Raw genomic sequence first — 15,479 nt, forward strand, 5'->3', positions numbered from 1 at the left:
ATAAAGTAGACTGTAATGAAATAAGGAATAAAATTATACTAAAGACACATTTTTCTATTTTCTATTTCTATTTTGAAAAGGTACGACTTTCAATAAGCAATTAAAAATTAATAATAATAATAAATATCCATTAATTGGTAATGGACAAAGTCTTGAAACAGCTCAGTTCCCTTCGCCATTTTTAGTTTTTAATTTAACTACTCGCACAATCCATTGGGTCCGGGAAATACTCAATTAAGCCGTTTTCTGGCTTTGTTGTTCACCTTTATTTAAGCATGTAAGAAAATTACCACTTTTCGATTTTCGCGATTATGGTCTTTTCGGAAACTATGATCCTGAGTCAGCTGATTGCGGACCCTAACCCAGAACGAGATTTAGATCACACCGCGTTCAATTTTCGATGGAAAATTCAAATGTAAAACAAGATCTTTAATAACTTTTAATTTTCATTACTTTTTTGTGCGATAATTCTTCTATAAGTTGTTTTATGATTATTATTGAGTAATTTGCACCGAAATTTAATAACGAGCTATTTTTATGCTAAAAAGCCATTTGAGGGGAATTAATTATTTGCAATTAAGGACAAAAAACCATCGACAAATGAAATAACCCGTTTAGACATTGCTCTACTAGGTTAGAATGTATCTTAGTATATGATTAAGACCCAATTAACTCGATCAGTTTCCGAACAACAATGATTATGATCCGGGTTAGTATCCAAACATTCAGATCATGGATGGATTAACCCACTGTCTTACACATAAGTCCTGAAACTGAGACCAATTTCTACAGAGCGGCGTGGTTCTCATGTTGTTCGGTTTTCAAGTGTTCGAAATAGCCATGGCACGGCGCTGCTATCTAAAGATGGACTTGAGAGTCCTTAGAAACCAAAAGACGAGTGCTCTAATTAAGTTATTTCATGTTTTTCATATTTATTATAATTCTTTTAAAGTTGATTATTTAATTTCTCCATCCCTCGATCACAATGCCAACCTGGCGGCCACAGAGTGAGGTAACCAGCCACCTGTGACATGAACCAACCCAACTACCTTCGTTTCAAGACTTGTATGTAAGGCCGTGGCTGAAGAATAGATCAACTTTTGTATTGATATTTCCACTGAAAATTGAATACAACGTTCGGAAATCCTAATTTCGGTTAGAATCTGCAATCAGCTAATCATATGACTCGAAAAGCAGTTTTAAACAAACATACATTCAAGCACGAGATCACATTGAGCAACGTTGCCATACTTTTAAAATAGTACAAAATTTAAGGAGATATAAAATAAAGATATTAGTTAATTAATATTATATAATATGAAAATATTTTACTTACTCTAGTTTAATTAATAAAAATAGTAAACAATATTTGTGTTATATGACCTATTGAAACTTTGATTTTTACTTAATTTATCATGTTAAATATTTATTTATTATATTCGTTCTACCTACTCTTAATTATTAATCGCCATTTTATACTTTGTTCAATTTTAACGTATTTGTTGTCTCTGGTTTTCTTTATTCTTTGCACTCACATTGTTTTAGCAGTTACTTCTTTAAACCTATCAAAAGATATACATCTCAACATATTCTTTGGCAATTTAAAAGTGGTTACCGTTCCTCCAATACTTCTTATTAACGTTACAAAACATGTAAAGTAATCGTTCTTCAATACCAGGTAGTTATTTTTCCACGACTAGACAAGTTTCTAAATATGGTTTTCAACTTTTGCAAATATGACTTGGTTTCCTTCAAACGTATTGTTTTCTGTACCTATATCTTTATATCACCTTCTCTAAACTCTAACTAGATCTGAGTATTTTCAAGAGTTGTGGTAGGTACCCCTATAGTAGCCCTTTTGTTGAAGAAACATCCATAGAAGTATGTTGCTTATAGACTCCAGATGTTTGTTATTAACTTTTGTTGCATTTTTTTTCTTTATTCCAGAAACAAATAATACTTTGCTTCATTCCTCTCCTCCTATGCGTCTCAGCAGCGCGAAAGGAAAAGAAGACTACTTTAGAGGACGTCGAAAGAGGATACATCACTACTAAATCCGAACTCTCTCCACCGCCATTACCGAAAATACCTGCTAAATCACCGACACAATTTGGTTTTGTTCCTGTTAAAACAACTGCAAATTACGCCCAGAAACAACCAAAAATAACGTACGCCCAACCTCAATACACGTCAGAAAATCAAGGAGATAGTACTTATCCAACTCAAATCCAATATACAATCGGAACTCAATATGTTTCGGGAACTCGTTACACTTCACCAGTCTATACAGGACCTTCAAAGGAAGCGGCTCAAAAAACACCGTCACATACACAAGCTTATTATGTACCTCAAGAGCAGAGTCAGGATTTGAAGTACGATAGCGTAGCGTACGTAGCAGATAATACTATTGATCAAGGAGCAGGTCAGCAAAACTACGATAGTCAACAATTTTATTATTTGCAACAGTACCAAGAGCCGAGCACTTCCATACAAGCTGTCGTAGATCCAAAAGGTATAAACATCTTTCAATATCTCAAGTTGAAATTATGAGACTAAATTATCTCTATTTTCAATCTGTATCTGTATTTTTTTAGGCGGATTGCAGTATATAATGTACATTCCTACCTATGTTCCAAATCAACTTACCGAACAAACTCAAAACCAAGAAAACGTCGTTTATACCAACAACCAGCAACAAACATACCAATCACCTCAACCAGAATACAACACTTATTCAGAAAATCCAAAAACATTTGAAACCGGTAAGAGCATGTACAACTTGAAAGCAAATGAAGCACCGTTCATTAGAAGAGAACCGAAAAGTTTATTGGACTCCTACATACCGTCTTCTCTCCAATTACAATACTACAAACAGTCTCGATTGAATGCAATCAGAGATAATCAAAAGTACGAGCATTATAGTCCAATTGGTGCTGAATCAACTTACAGGTATAACATCAGGCCTACGCCGTTTAGACAATGATTGTTTTCAATATGTTGAAATAAGAAGGTAGATTTTAATATCTTCGACCAAATGTATTTATTTTCCATGTTACTTGCATTTATCTATTTAACCATTTATTTGGTAACAATATAATAGTGTATAAATTAACATTACATTATTATTGAGGTTATTTTGCCATATATTATATAGCTGGTATAAATAATCAACGCCTGGGTAAGACTTTGGTCTCCTATAAACGCCGTCGGCCGCGTACAGCGTCACGCCGTACGCTGCGTCACAATACTTACAATAGAAATGTACTGTTGTGGTCTCTTTCACATGCTGACGTTGGCGCCATTCAAACGCTTTGCACCGCGTCGCGCTGAATTAGCATAAAATGTCAAAATTCGATGAATAAAAAGTGGATTGAAGCAGTCCAATTTTATAGTGCATTATGTAATAAAAGTGTCAGACAGGCAGACAGAGATACAACCTCTTGTATTGGAAACCATTAGGATTTGTTAATCATCTAGTTAAGTTAGTGATACAAAGTGTTCCCTGTTTTACTCTCCATTAAGTCTCGGATTACCTAAGTTTTGTCTTATATTAATGTGACTCTAAAGAATCATAATTTTACCTACCTAACTTTAATTTATAATTGTATTCGTTAAGATTTATTGTACACTGACCGCTCCTAATGGGAACCAACAACATAGTTAAGTGATTCCAAGTGTCCCTTAGACACTTGAAGTTTCGTTAACGTCTCAACTCACATTTATTTTATATTGATGTGATTGTGACTATAAATATAATAGGATTTTGGTATTTAAAGCGGTTTGTAAACAGATACGATTAAGGTAGTCTGATTATTGAAACCAAGTAATTCATTATGTTCTTGCATAATAAATAGTTTTTTACAAAGAATATGGTCAACCATCATTGGTTAGCCCGAAGATACATCACAGGTGATATGAGGTTAAGACGCCTTTTTTATTGCATATAATTGATTTAATATATATAAACATCCTTCTTTCTTCATTTTCATGAATAATGGATGCCTTCTGGCTCCGATTTTTCTTCGTATGGGGTCGTCTTGTACCTCCTCTTCAAGTTCTATTATCGCCGCAAAATGTGTCGAATTGATATCCATTTTATACGGCAAGGTGCAAATTGGGACACATTTGGGACGTGTGAGATTGGTGTGTCACACGTGTGAGTGACTAGCAAGGAATAAAACAGCATTTCCTCCTCAGCATCATCCGATTGTGATTAAGAACTTAAGTTCAATAACAACAATTATTTTGTTCGAATGTCGAAAATGTCAAGACTTTTTTTGATGCCGGATAGTCGCGAACTACCAATCAAATCCAAACCCCACCGTTTACAATTTGAAAACCCGTGTCTCAATATGCGGATAACCACGCAGCACGTGTAGCATGTACGACATGTGTAATGCTACCTCACACGTGCTATGCGGGTACCAATTTGCGCCTCGCCTAACACTGTTTGTCGACTACGGTTGTGAACGAGACATCGTTGTTCGCGTATGAGATTTATTGAACTCTGACGCTGTTCTGGCGTTCAAACATCGATACCATAGATCAACTATATCTATCGGAACGTTTACGCTCAAGTCGGACGCCGCAAATAGCATTCAATAGGAGACCGAGACCGAATATAACAATTTTTTTATTCCATTATTATTCTTAATGTTTCATTAATAGCGTATACTTCATCTCTTCTACGTAATTTCGACACATGTACTTTCTCATTAATAATACTTATTACAAGTTTGTTTGATATTATTCAACATTATACTTTATTTTATGTTAACAGCTTTACTTTGGCACTTCACTGGTTCTAGCTATTTATATTAATAATTATAATCCTACCAAGCTACTTCTTTTGATTTTTGCTTATTTTGACATTATCTATTTTAGAATTACTACGAATTTCACTCTCAAATCTGCTTATTCTTTCACTTTTCAATTATTCCTTCTCTACTGTTTTCATTCTTACCTAATAATAAAATTTACTCTAAATTTATTTTTATTCATTTATATCTTTTTTGACATAATTACTTTTATATTATTTTACTTTTAACTAACTTCATTTCCAGCTATATATATTACATTGATTCCTTCAATTTCTTGTTTTCATTTGATTTTTTTAGTTTAGCTTAATTCCTAGCTATTACTATTAATTTCTTGTTTAATTTAATCTTAAATAAGGTACTTGCATTTTTTGAAAAGTATTTATTTCTTTATTTATTTTATAAGTTCTTAATATGATGCAAAAATTTCAAATTTTTAACTACATAAGAAAAAGATTCTCATTGGTTTTCAGTTGTGACGTCATAGGTTTAATAAAAAAATTAAGCAGTTGTCTGCTTGATGATCACGAGGTTATCGTTGCCGTCAACATAGCGTGTGCTGTTATAATGTAGTTTTTATTTATTAGTTACGTATAAATAAAACATTTTTCTATATATAAGAATGAAGTGAATAAACCTTTTACAAGTTAAGTTTTTACATTATTACAAAATCACGTTTAAAAATTAAAAGCATGATAAACTTAACCATTTTTGTTGTATATTCTTGGCTTGTATATTCATAAAAAAAACTTTATCAGGTGTTTTAGTCGAGGTATTTTTACATCCTGGCACCATTTTTCAGATTAATCAAAGTTTAATAATAACGCTTATTTTAGAATTACTGTCGTATTTACTTTGTATCATATGTACAGTGTTTATTTTATACCTATGTCGTCACGTAATACTATGTCGTCACGTAATATGGCGGTCTTACTGAAATGTTTAAACTACCTACAAAATTTTCGAATTTTCATTAATTTTTTTCTCTATAAATACTGATCAGAGAATTCAAAAAAATTCCCTATTCGCACTTATTTCACTTCTAGGTACTGATATAGATCTATCATTACCATTTTGGCTACACTAATAATTTGTTCTTCACATTTTTCAACAAACACTTTACTTAATTATTTTTTCGCATTTTATATTCTGCTTGTATTCTTTTTCTTTTTCATTTCAATTTTACAACTGTTTTTTGATTGTTTTTTCTACTTTTTGATAATTAATTGATTTAATTAATAGCTGTATACTTTCTTGACAGCACATCCAATCAGGCCTTTTGATTTCAGTTATTCTTTTTATCCTCTCCACTTTTCATCCTCCTGGAATCAATAATAATTATTATCCGTTTGTACTTTAGCTTCCATGTCAAAACTATGCTAACTTCTCTCTTGCAACTATTTCTAATTATCCCTAGCTTTCTTCTTTTCTTTCTTATCTTTGTAGTTCTTCTCCTTATCGTGTCGTTTTATATTTTTATTTGTACATAATTATTCTATTTGTTTTGTTCATAGTATTCTATGAAAATTTACCTTCTCCTTTATGTATATTTTATATATTTATAAGTCTGACTGTAATGTAATTTCATGTATGTATATGTTTTAGTAATTATTATAACTGGGCCAGTTACTGGACATTGTTTTGTTGTATGCGACTTACTATTGACCCTAATGATGTTTTGCTTTCAATTTAACTGTTGTTATATAGGCAAAGAATAAAAACATTTTTTTTCAATATTCGCTTTTTTTCTTAGACCTATACTCAATCATAAGATTTTTCAAACCTACTTTCTAGAATAATTTAGAATCTTTCTAGTTTTTAGCGCCAAAAGACCTCATCAAACAGTTTTCATCAATCCCAAAAATTGTTGGATGTGAATAATTTCGACGGTGTATTCGAGCATCAAAAGCTGTCATAGTACTAGTTAGACTAGAACGCCATCTCAAATAGGTAATGCGGTCTTCAGCTTTGCGAACAAAAAATAGTGTGACGGGGTCAGATCAGGGATATATGTGGGTGTTCTATCTCTGTGAAGCCACATTCGTATACAGTAGCCTTGGAAAGCGAAGTAGTATGAACTGGAGCATTGATAATTTCTTAACGAAACTTCCTTAATAAGCCAATATGTCGCGTTCACGGTTATATTTGAATCCTTATAGTCAATCAAAAGGATACCCTCACAGTCCCAAAATAATGTAACCATCACTTTTTTGATACTTTGCTTTGTTAGCTCGGGCTCTCCTTTCTTTTCCAGTGCCTCTTTTGGATGTTAGATCTAGTAAATGACACATGATTTCATCTCCCGTTACAATTGATCTGATTCCATCTTTTTGATGCTCGCGGAAAACCTCTAAAAATTGCTCTCATTACTTTTGTACGGCGCTGAAAATTCGAGGCGCCCACCTTGCACTAACTAACCTAACCTAATCTTGCACTAATCTTTGTCATATTTAAATGCTCATGTAGGATCCTTAGAACATTTGTTCTGGAAATCAAATATTAGGACTAATCGTAAAAGTTCCTGCCTACTTTAGTTGAAAATATTTAAATTATTTAAAACAAAAACAACTGTTTACAAAAACACTTTTTTATTGATTATAATTTAGCAATAGTACAGTAGTAAAGAAATAAAAAAATATACATTGTAATTTCCTATCTACTGACAATTATTTTAGGCACAACCTGAAAGTTGAATAAAAGTTTTACAGCTGGTCTCAAATATATATATAACAAACATTATCTATTTGGAACTGATGACAAAACAAATATCCTAAAAATACAGAACGATAAAAACCTACCTGTGAGTAAGAAATTATTTACAAAAGTAAAAAATATATTCTATAAATCTCTGGCTACAGTTCATTAATAATTTATGTCTTAACACTTAATTCTCGAAAAATTATTTGCGCTGGTATAGTAGAAAAAGCGGATTACCGTTTCATGCTCGTTATTTGACGCCATCATCAAGTAACGCCTTAACGTAAAAGAACAATTGAAGAAAATATCGAACATACTTCACCCTAATGCAGTTCAGTTTTGGCTAAAAAAGGTTAAGTTTTCGAGAGACAAAACTATTTTAAAGCTGTAGTTAGTATCAATTAAATGGGTATTGCAGAGTAATTATTTATTTATTGAAGCATTGAAGTACTCAAAGAAATAACCAGCGCTTCTAGTGGCAATCATATTAGTTAAATTACTTTGTAAATTGTATTGTGCTTGCAGTTTTTTTTTTTCAAAAAAACTCCATTTTGATTTTGGTAACATGTATGTTTTGACAAAAAATACTGTATTTTAACCAGCGAGTTTCAGGAAATTTTTAAAAAATTAACATTGTAAGACTTTTAATGATAAGTAACAGAATTTTAATCTTTTCAATAAACAATGTATTAAAACAAAATTCTAGTAACATTTATTCACATAATAATATTTTTCTAATAGTCCGGGAGCCACGCGAAAATTTGGTTGATTAGTTCCTCTCGAAAGATAATTGGTGAGATGCAATATAAAGTATAATGAAGTCAGCTGGAGCTCGGTGGGTGGGATGGTAGGCTAGCAGTAAGTTGAGGGAAACCTGGTCAGCTGATGCATTTACATACCCGCTTAACTCCTATGTAATAACTTTCGAAGTATCAGCTAATTATCGCTCAAGAGGAACTTGGTCGTGTAATTCTGTTGCTGGCTCCCGATCTATAATTTCTTAATATACTTTTAAAACTTACTAGTCAAAAATTATAAAATTACTATTGACATTAATATAATATTTTTTTAAATAAATAAACAAAATTTTAATCTGTTTTTATATCACTTGATACCTTTAATGATTGAACAATTAGCAGTCAATAAAATGTTGAGTTTTCTTTCTAAAATAATAGACTTCTAGACTTGAGAGCCGATTTTGGAGAATTGGCACCAGTTATCCTAAACCAGGATTTGGAGGGAGTACTCGTACGAGGAGAATCCATGTTGAAAGTTATGTTTACAGAAGTATTGGGAAAAAATTTTTTGGCTTTTTCTTGGTCCTTCTCACTTATCCAACTAAAAATAGATATTAGTAGTCACAAAAATATAAATTCTTAATGCTACCACAAAGGAGAGTAGTAAAGAGGATATATTTTGGTATCAGGGCAAACTTGAGGAATAGTTAATTAAGAATCAAACAATTACAAGTAGATAATTAAAAAAAATTTTTTTCAATGATTGCAGTAGCTATAGGTTTAGAATGTTTAGATCTGCAAAGGCCAAATCAAATTTATATTAGACTGAATTTATGAATTCCCAGATACAATTTTTTTGTAAATGTTGTTTTTAAAAGTCGTTAATAAAATACCAATAAAATACAATACAAATATAAGAAAAAACTCACCTATCTCGTTCTTCTTGGCTATATAAACTAATAGTATGGTACCATTTATAAATATTTGGATATTTCTTATTATCTAATTTAACCTCCGAATAACAAAGAGCGTTAAATACTTCACAGTCTAATTTCGTTGGATTTTCTCTGAAAGATGTGAATCAAAAATTAGAATAAACGACGATTTTTGTTATACAAAGTGGTCCAGAATTATGTTAATTTATTTCTATAGCTGACATTATAAAAAATTTTTTTATCAAAAAGTTTTCATTTGGAAGTTCAAAGTCACTATAAGATATAAAAATAATTGATATTATCATCTATGAATAAAGGGTAAGTGAGAATTATTAGCTGACATTTTCACTTACATTACAATACACATATATCTTGTCGCTTTAAATAAATTTAAAGCGGTGATATCTATAGAATTATAATAGAAAAATTTTTAGAATTATTGAAAATTATATAATTGAAAAAATATAACACAATAATACCCTATATTTATATAGAAGAAAATTATGTGGCAAATATTTGAAGGAAAACTATTTTCAATTAACTCTAAGGATTGTACCTCCCTTATTATTCAGTTCAAATGTATATAAAGATCATATATAATTCCTGACCACCTTTGTATAATACTTTTCTAACAAGTTATAAATATATCTTTTTTACTGATTCTTATATTTGTATCCAACTATACACCAGAATTTCAGCAGTAAAACCAGAATATAAGTACCAAGAATTCGTAGCACTATACTTTGTCTCACCTCTCTTTTGCACCTTTACAGTTGCGAGTTTCCAATTGAGACAGTTGTAAGGCTTGACGCCACTCCCTTTCGAACAGTCAGATAAATAGATAATTAGGAGTTACATTGCACTACAACCATCTATGTTCTATTTTTGAAATTTACAGCTTGATTTCCACTTCCAAAGTTCTAATAAGCTCCAGTAACTGTAATGGATTTTAGATTAAATCTTTTTTCCTATAGATTTCTTGTTCAAAGGATTTTTGCATATGCTTTCCTAACTTGAAAGAAGTTTCATCCTATTTCCTAGCAAATCTGCCATGGCTAGTTTCAGCTAGACCTAATCTCATTAGGTAGCAGTGGCATATAAAGAAGGAAGGATGAAGAGCAATTCTCCCACAGAATGGCACTGAACAAATAAAGAACGTTTGTTCTCCTTGTATTGGCTTTGACTCCTGTGTGAACAAGAAATGACACAAAAGAGTCTATTATCCTTCATCAAGTTTTCTTCTTCGATACAGCCATATCAACTTTCGAGTTAATTATATATTCAGAGATCTGGTTAATATGGTCTTCTGGCAATGTAAACTAAAGCCCAATTGTTTAAATATTCATAATATATTTCAACTATTCTGAAGAATTATAAAATGTTGAGGAAAAAGCATAAAGTAAGCAGTAATAATATGATGATATGAACTAATTTTGCATAATACATAAATGTAATAATGTCGATCAAAATACAAAGTGATTACTCACCCTTCTAAAAATACTTCATGCTTTGGTAACTGTGAATCCATAAATTCATCTTCAGATTCAGAATCACTATTTAAAAAGCTGGGACTAGATGGTGGGGTATAAAATTTATCTTCAGATTCATCATCAGAGTTGGATTCAGTTGAATTCTTAAGATTGCTTACATTAAAGCCATTTAGAACTATAACATGAAATATACGATTATTCAAACAAATGTAAGTATAGTAAGTAAAGAAAGTTATTCTTGATTTCTAGGTAAAAGGTTCTATCATCATTAATATCGGTCTAATATGGTATAGCATTGAGACGAACTTATCCATTACACTTGCCACAAGCTAAAGACGACTGTACCCTGCTTTCCTGCAACCAAATTATGTGACACAGCCACTTTTGCAGTTACATAATATTGTATTGTATTGAGTGAAATAGTTATGATGTGTTCCAGGAATTCATTATGTATTGTCCAACCCCACTCCTAGGATTCTAAATCATACCCTAACCAAGTTTGAATTTGATAATAGACGCGATTGAAATATTAGTGAGCTGCTCCACTCATTTGTGGAATATTTGATAGGTGCATAAGTTTATTCGACTTTGTTAACTTGACGTATAGTGCATAATGGAGATTATTGATACTTATGTACTTAATTATTTTCTACATTAAATGCTATTGGTGTAAATGAGAATATAATTACAATGTAATTAAAGTATGTCCCTTAGTAATTTTTCAATTACCGAAAGACATTATGGGTGTTATTTAATTGATAAATTTAGAATTATTAAAAAGAAAGTTGCATTTAATCTAAAAGTTAATAAAAAATGATATTTATATATTTAACAACAAATTATAACCCTAATATAATTAGTTTTTGATCGGGATTACCAGTTGACCTCAGATAATTCTTTGACCGCGCGCTCTACGCCCTCTATCTCGAAAACCGCTCAAGGTATAAAAAAATGTTAAATACAAAAGTTGTAGAGAATTAAATTCTCTATAATATTAATAAGAAATACAAATAGCTTAAAATCCATAGATAACGAGGTATTTGCAAAAAATGTAAAAAAAAATTGATTTTTGTCACCTTTGACTTTAAAACTTGCGACCATCCAATTATATATTTATTTTGAGAATAGTTTCAGGATGCCAAAATACACGTTTTTATGTGGAAATATACCGGGTATGTCGATTTTCCGAGGACAACCTCTTATAATGACTGGAATATAAGTATAAACACATTTGGAGATATTTTTATTAAAAAATGATACATACCACAATCTGGATTTCCATCTGTTTCACTGAATGACAATCTTCTAGGTATAGAATCAAAGCTTGAAGTCTGAAAAAGTTTCGATCCATTTTTAAAACTATTACTTCTAGACAAGCTATTATTTCTTTTAGATTTTCTCGAATGGTATACGCACGTGCAAGGCTCCGCTTTATCCCAATCTTTTACACAGCCAGCATCTTCAGTTCCTTGTTTACAATCAAAATTTTGCGTTAAGACATTGAGAATAAAATGTAAAAGACAAATTAACTGCCGCTTATAAATCGTCGGTTTACGCGTTTCAGAAATGTCCAAGTTATGACTTTCGTCGTCGGATGAAAAACAATCGATACTTTTCGTTAAACTGTCCAACATGGTACTTAATTTTTCGCTCAAAAAGACACGAACGTTTTCTTTTAGATTATTGTAAAGTTTTTGTCCAACTAGAATACCGAGACGTGAGTGGATTTTCTGGAAATTGATCATAGAAAATCTAGTATCATCCATATAACTCGTCATCAACAATTCTAATTGTTTAATTTCAGTTTCTAAAATTTGCAAAATATTGTCTTCACTACATAAAATATAAAGAATGTCATTGGAAATCCTATTAGCGAATACACGGCATGACTTGTCAATGTAATTAATAGAGTCTTTGTCATTTATATGATCATCACTGGAGTTGTGGGATCTGGTCGAATCGTTTATGTGACAAGAAGAAAATGCTTGACATAAATTAGATATAGGACTCAACGAATCAGAGACATTCAAATCTGAACTTTTTTTTGCCTCTTCAAATAACGAAATGTTCAATAATGTATTTCTATCTGTTAGATAAGTTTCTAGCGAATTTAGACCTTCCTCTGAACTCAAATCAATGAAGCTGTCTAAAAACGGCCAATATTCTTTCCAACTAACTTTATAAGTATTCGCCAATCGCTTTCCTATTCTTTCTAAACCTTTCTTTGGATCTCTATATTTAAGAGATACAATATTAAACTCCTTCGATTTTGAACCAGGTAAAGAGCAGTTTAAACTTCGAGGAGGAGTTTTCCATACTTTTCTAAAATGCTGTGCTTCTTTTTTATCCATAGGACCTGCATAAGCATGGATTTCTAGTCGTGGACTTAAAGGATCTGAGTTAATCATCTAAAACAATCAATAATAGTAAAACAGGGTGTTTTTAAAGATTTTTTCTAGTTAACATTATCATGAGTAGTAAATAGCAGTTAATGGAGTAAAGTAAGTAAAATTTATAGCATATTTGGAGGTAATTGTTAAAATCTTGATGTACATTCAACTAATAAAACATTCTCAATGATATTTTGGGTTTGTTAACTTACTGGAGGACTAGAAGGTGAAAATGGTTCTCCTATAAGAGGTGGCATACATTCATCTTCTGCTCTTAACACTGGTACATAATAGCTTTCCTGTAATAGTGTTTCAATGGCCTTTTTAACAGCCGACACATTTTCTCCATCTGCCCTTTCACATATAATCTGAAATATAAATATTAACCACTCAGATTAACACTATCCAGATGATAAAATTTGTATTGAATAATATAGATAACATTTATATCAATGTCTTACTTGTGCTGCTGTTTTCTGAAATTTATTTTTCAAAGTTTTATCACATTGGGGATATGAAACTAAAATTTCAACAACTTCAACTGCACCATGTTTTGAAGCAAAATGTAGAGGTGTCTCATTAAGGCCTTTATTTGGAGTGTTTAGGTACAGATCAAGTAAAACAGCAGTTCGATATTCAGCATTCAGTTGATTATCGTCACCATTTAACAATTTCACAAATTCGGGATTTGAAATAGTATTTAATATCAGTTCGGTTATTTCTGCATTTTTTGACTTAGCTGCTACATGCAAGGCATTATAACGGGGACCTTCCTGAAATAAACAACAGTTAGATAATCTAACAAGGAAAAATTATTAAAATCAAAAAGTGGTAAACTGCTTTTAGAATGAAAAATTAATCTCACTGAAATTATGTTTATGGTATTTAAAATATTCAACATGGAAATTGATTATTTTCAGTTTACTACTAGAGGACCATGTTTAGTTAATGAGTGAGATTCTGGAAGAAGTTTTGAGACAAATTACTTTAGTCACTTGTATTTTATGCTGCTATTATTTGTCACATTCGAATATAATCAAGAATTGAATATAACAATGTGAAAGCAAAGAAAACGAGTCGTTCTATTGATTTTTATCATTGGATTAATTGTTTTTTTCTTTTTTTGGGATCTTTTAAACGTTTTCAAACAAAATGCTGATGCTTTGTCTCTATAGTCCACGATATTTTTTCAAGTTCAACTAATAAGATATATATATGTATATATATGTGGGTTGTTGGCTTTGAAAACTATAAAAATTGCAAATAACAAAAAGAGTTCAAATAAAAATTAATTTAGGATCTTACGAGACAGATGCTTAATGTTAGAGGAAAACAAGAAGGCAAAAGATAACAAATGTACAAAAATATTTTCATGTTTAAACTCAAAAATTTAAAATACCCTTATTTATTAGACCACTAGGGAACTAGGCAAATACCAAATTTATATTTTCTTTCCCACTGAGAATTTACCCGCCCCACATCACTGGGCTGCAAAGTTATTGTTAATAAAGTCAGTAATGTATTAATCCAAATCAATTTCATCACATCATCCACATTACATGAAGATAACCTGCTAGTATATTTATAGCTGTGTAATTGATAAGAATTTCCTACTATACATTTGACAAATCACACATCTATTAATAAGTAATTAAATTATATTGTAAATAATCAAACCTGCAATATAGCTGGTGTATCGCCACTACTAACTAAATACCTAGGATTCTGCCATATAGTATCTTTAACTACTTTAAAATAGCCATTTTCAATATGTTTCCTTAATTCTACCAATTCTTGTGGTTTTGGACCCTTAAAAGGACTAGATTTTTCACCAACATTGTTTGCAGAATCTGTCGTCTTATTATTTGAGGATGTATTTAGAGAAGCGTTATTATTTGGAAATTCGGAACCATTTAAAGCAAATTCTACAGCTTCATGATAAAAATGAAATGCTTTGAATCTAGATTTTTTGTTCTTTTTAGCCACTTTAAGAGCTTCAATTTTGTCTTCAAATACGTTGGGGGTCGTATTGTAATCCTTGTTATCATTTGGAGTATATACACCGTAATAAATAGTATTAGTTTGTGGCTCATCCTTCATACTGCTCAATGTTTTATCACTCATTGAAGTTTAAGACTATATCTAAAATAAGGTAAATTTGTCATCTACTGCCATGAAAATTTTATATGAATATACCTCTTCTTTATTTACTTAAAAATCATACGGAACACATAGTAGTAAATATAAGGTTAAAACAAAAATAAGGTCAATAAGTAAGTTAATATACTTTGTATAAATTTCATGCCCACTGGCTACACGTACTCGTTTGTATATCCTGTGCTTGTATTTACATCCATAAATGACAATTGAGTTAACCGGTGTCAACATTTGATATTTTCATTCGAGTTTTGTA

General features: G+C 31.1%; 2 protein-coding genes across 3 annotated transcripts; one reads left to right on the plus strand and one right to left on the minus strand.

Annotated features, from left to right (window-relative positions):
• The first annotated feature begins 694 nt into the window (after nt 1-694).
• LOC130440654 (uncharacterized) lies at nt 695-2,983 on the plus strand. Its single transcript, XM_056773915.1, has 3 exons — nt 695-709; nt 1,948-2,512; nt 2,595-2,983. Exons 1-3 carry the CDS (start codon nt 695-697, stop codon nt 2,981-2,983), a joined length of 969 nt encoding a protein of 322 aa, XP_056629893.1.
• A 4,405-nt stretch (nt 2,984-7,388) lies between these two features.
• Nucleotides 7,389-15,449, minus strand: LOC130453342 (ankyrin repeat and LEM domain-containing protein 2 homolog). Of its 2 annotated transcripts, XM_056793021.1 has the most exons (8): nt 15,263-15,449; nt 14,744-15,208; nt 13,528-13,839; nt 13,279-13,434; nt 11,941-13,084; nt 10,674-10,851; nt 9,181-9,318; nt 7,389-8,852 (listed from the first exon to the last, which is right to left on the minus strand). In XM_056793021.1, the coding sequence occupies exons 2-8, from the start codon at nt 15,188-15,190 to the stop codon at nt 8,678-8,680; spliced, it is 2,550 nt and encodes an 849-aa protein (XP_056648999.1). In that variant the 5' UTR covers nt 15,191-15,208; nt 15,263-15,449; the 3' UTR covers nt 7,389-8,677. The 2 variants fall into 2 exon arrangements, with proteins under 2 accessions (XP_056648999.1, XP_056649000.1); XM_056793022.1 differs by lacking the exons at nt 7,389-8,852; nt 9,181-9,318; nt 10,674-10,851 and adding an exon at nt 10,866-11,884 and having other exon boundaries at nt 15,263-15,410.
• Between the last annotated feature and the right edge of the window lie 30 nt (nt 15,450-15,479).

This window comes from Diorhabda sublineata, chromosome 2 (assembly GCF_026230105.1).
Source record: "Diorhabda sublineata isolate icDioSubl1.1 chromosome 2, icDioSubl1.1, whole genome shotgun sequence".
NCBI classification, from domain to species: Eukaryota; Metazoa; Arthropoda; class Insecta; order Coleoptera; family Chrysomelidae; genus Diorhabda; species Diorhabda sublineata.

Excerpts from the sequence above, each read along its gene's own strand:
- LOC130440654 (XM_056773915.1), top strand. Across the intron at positions 2,513-2,594 it reads AGCTGTCGTAGATCCAAAAG|GCGGATTGCAGTATATAATG; the intron begins GTATAAACATCT and ends GTATTTTTTTAG.
- LOC130453342 (XM_056793021.1), bottom strand. The coding sequence starts at position 15,190 with ATGAGTGATAAAACATTGAGCAGTATGAAGGATGAGCCACAAACTAAT. Across the intron at positions 13,435-13,527 it reads TTCAGAAAACAGCAGCACAA|ATTATATGTGAAAGGGCAGA; the intron begins GTAAGACATTGA and ends TTTATATTTCAG. Across the intron at positions 10,852-11,940 it reads AGATGGAAATCCAGATTGTG|TTCTAAATGGCTTTAATGTA; the intron begins GTATGTATCATT and ends TTCATGTTATAG.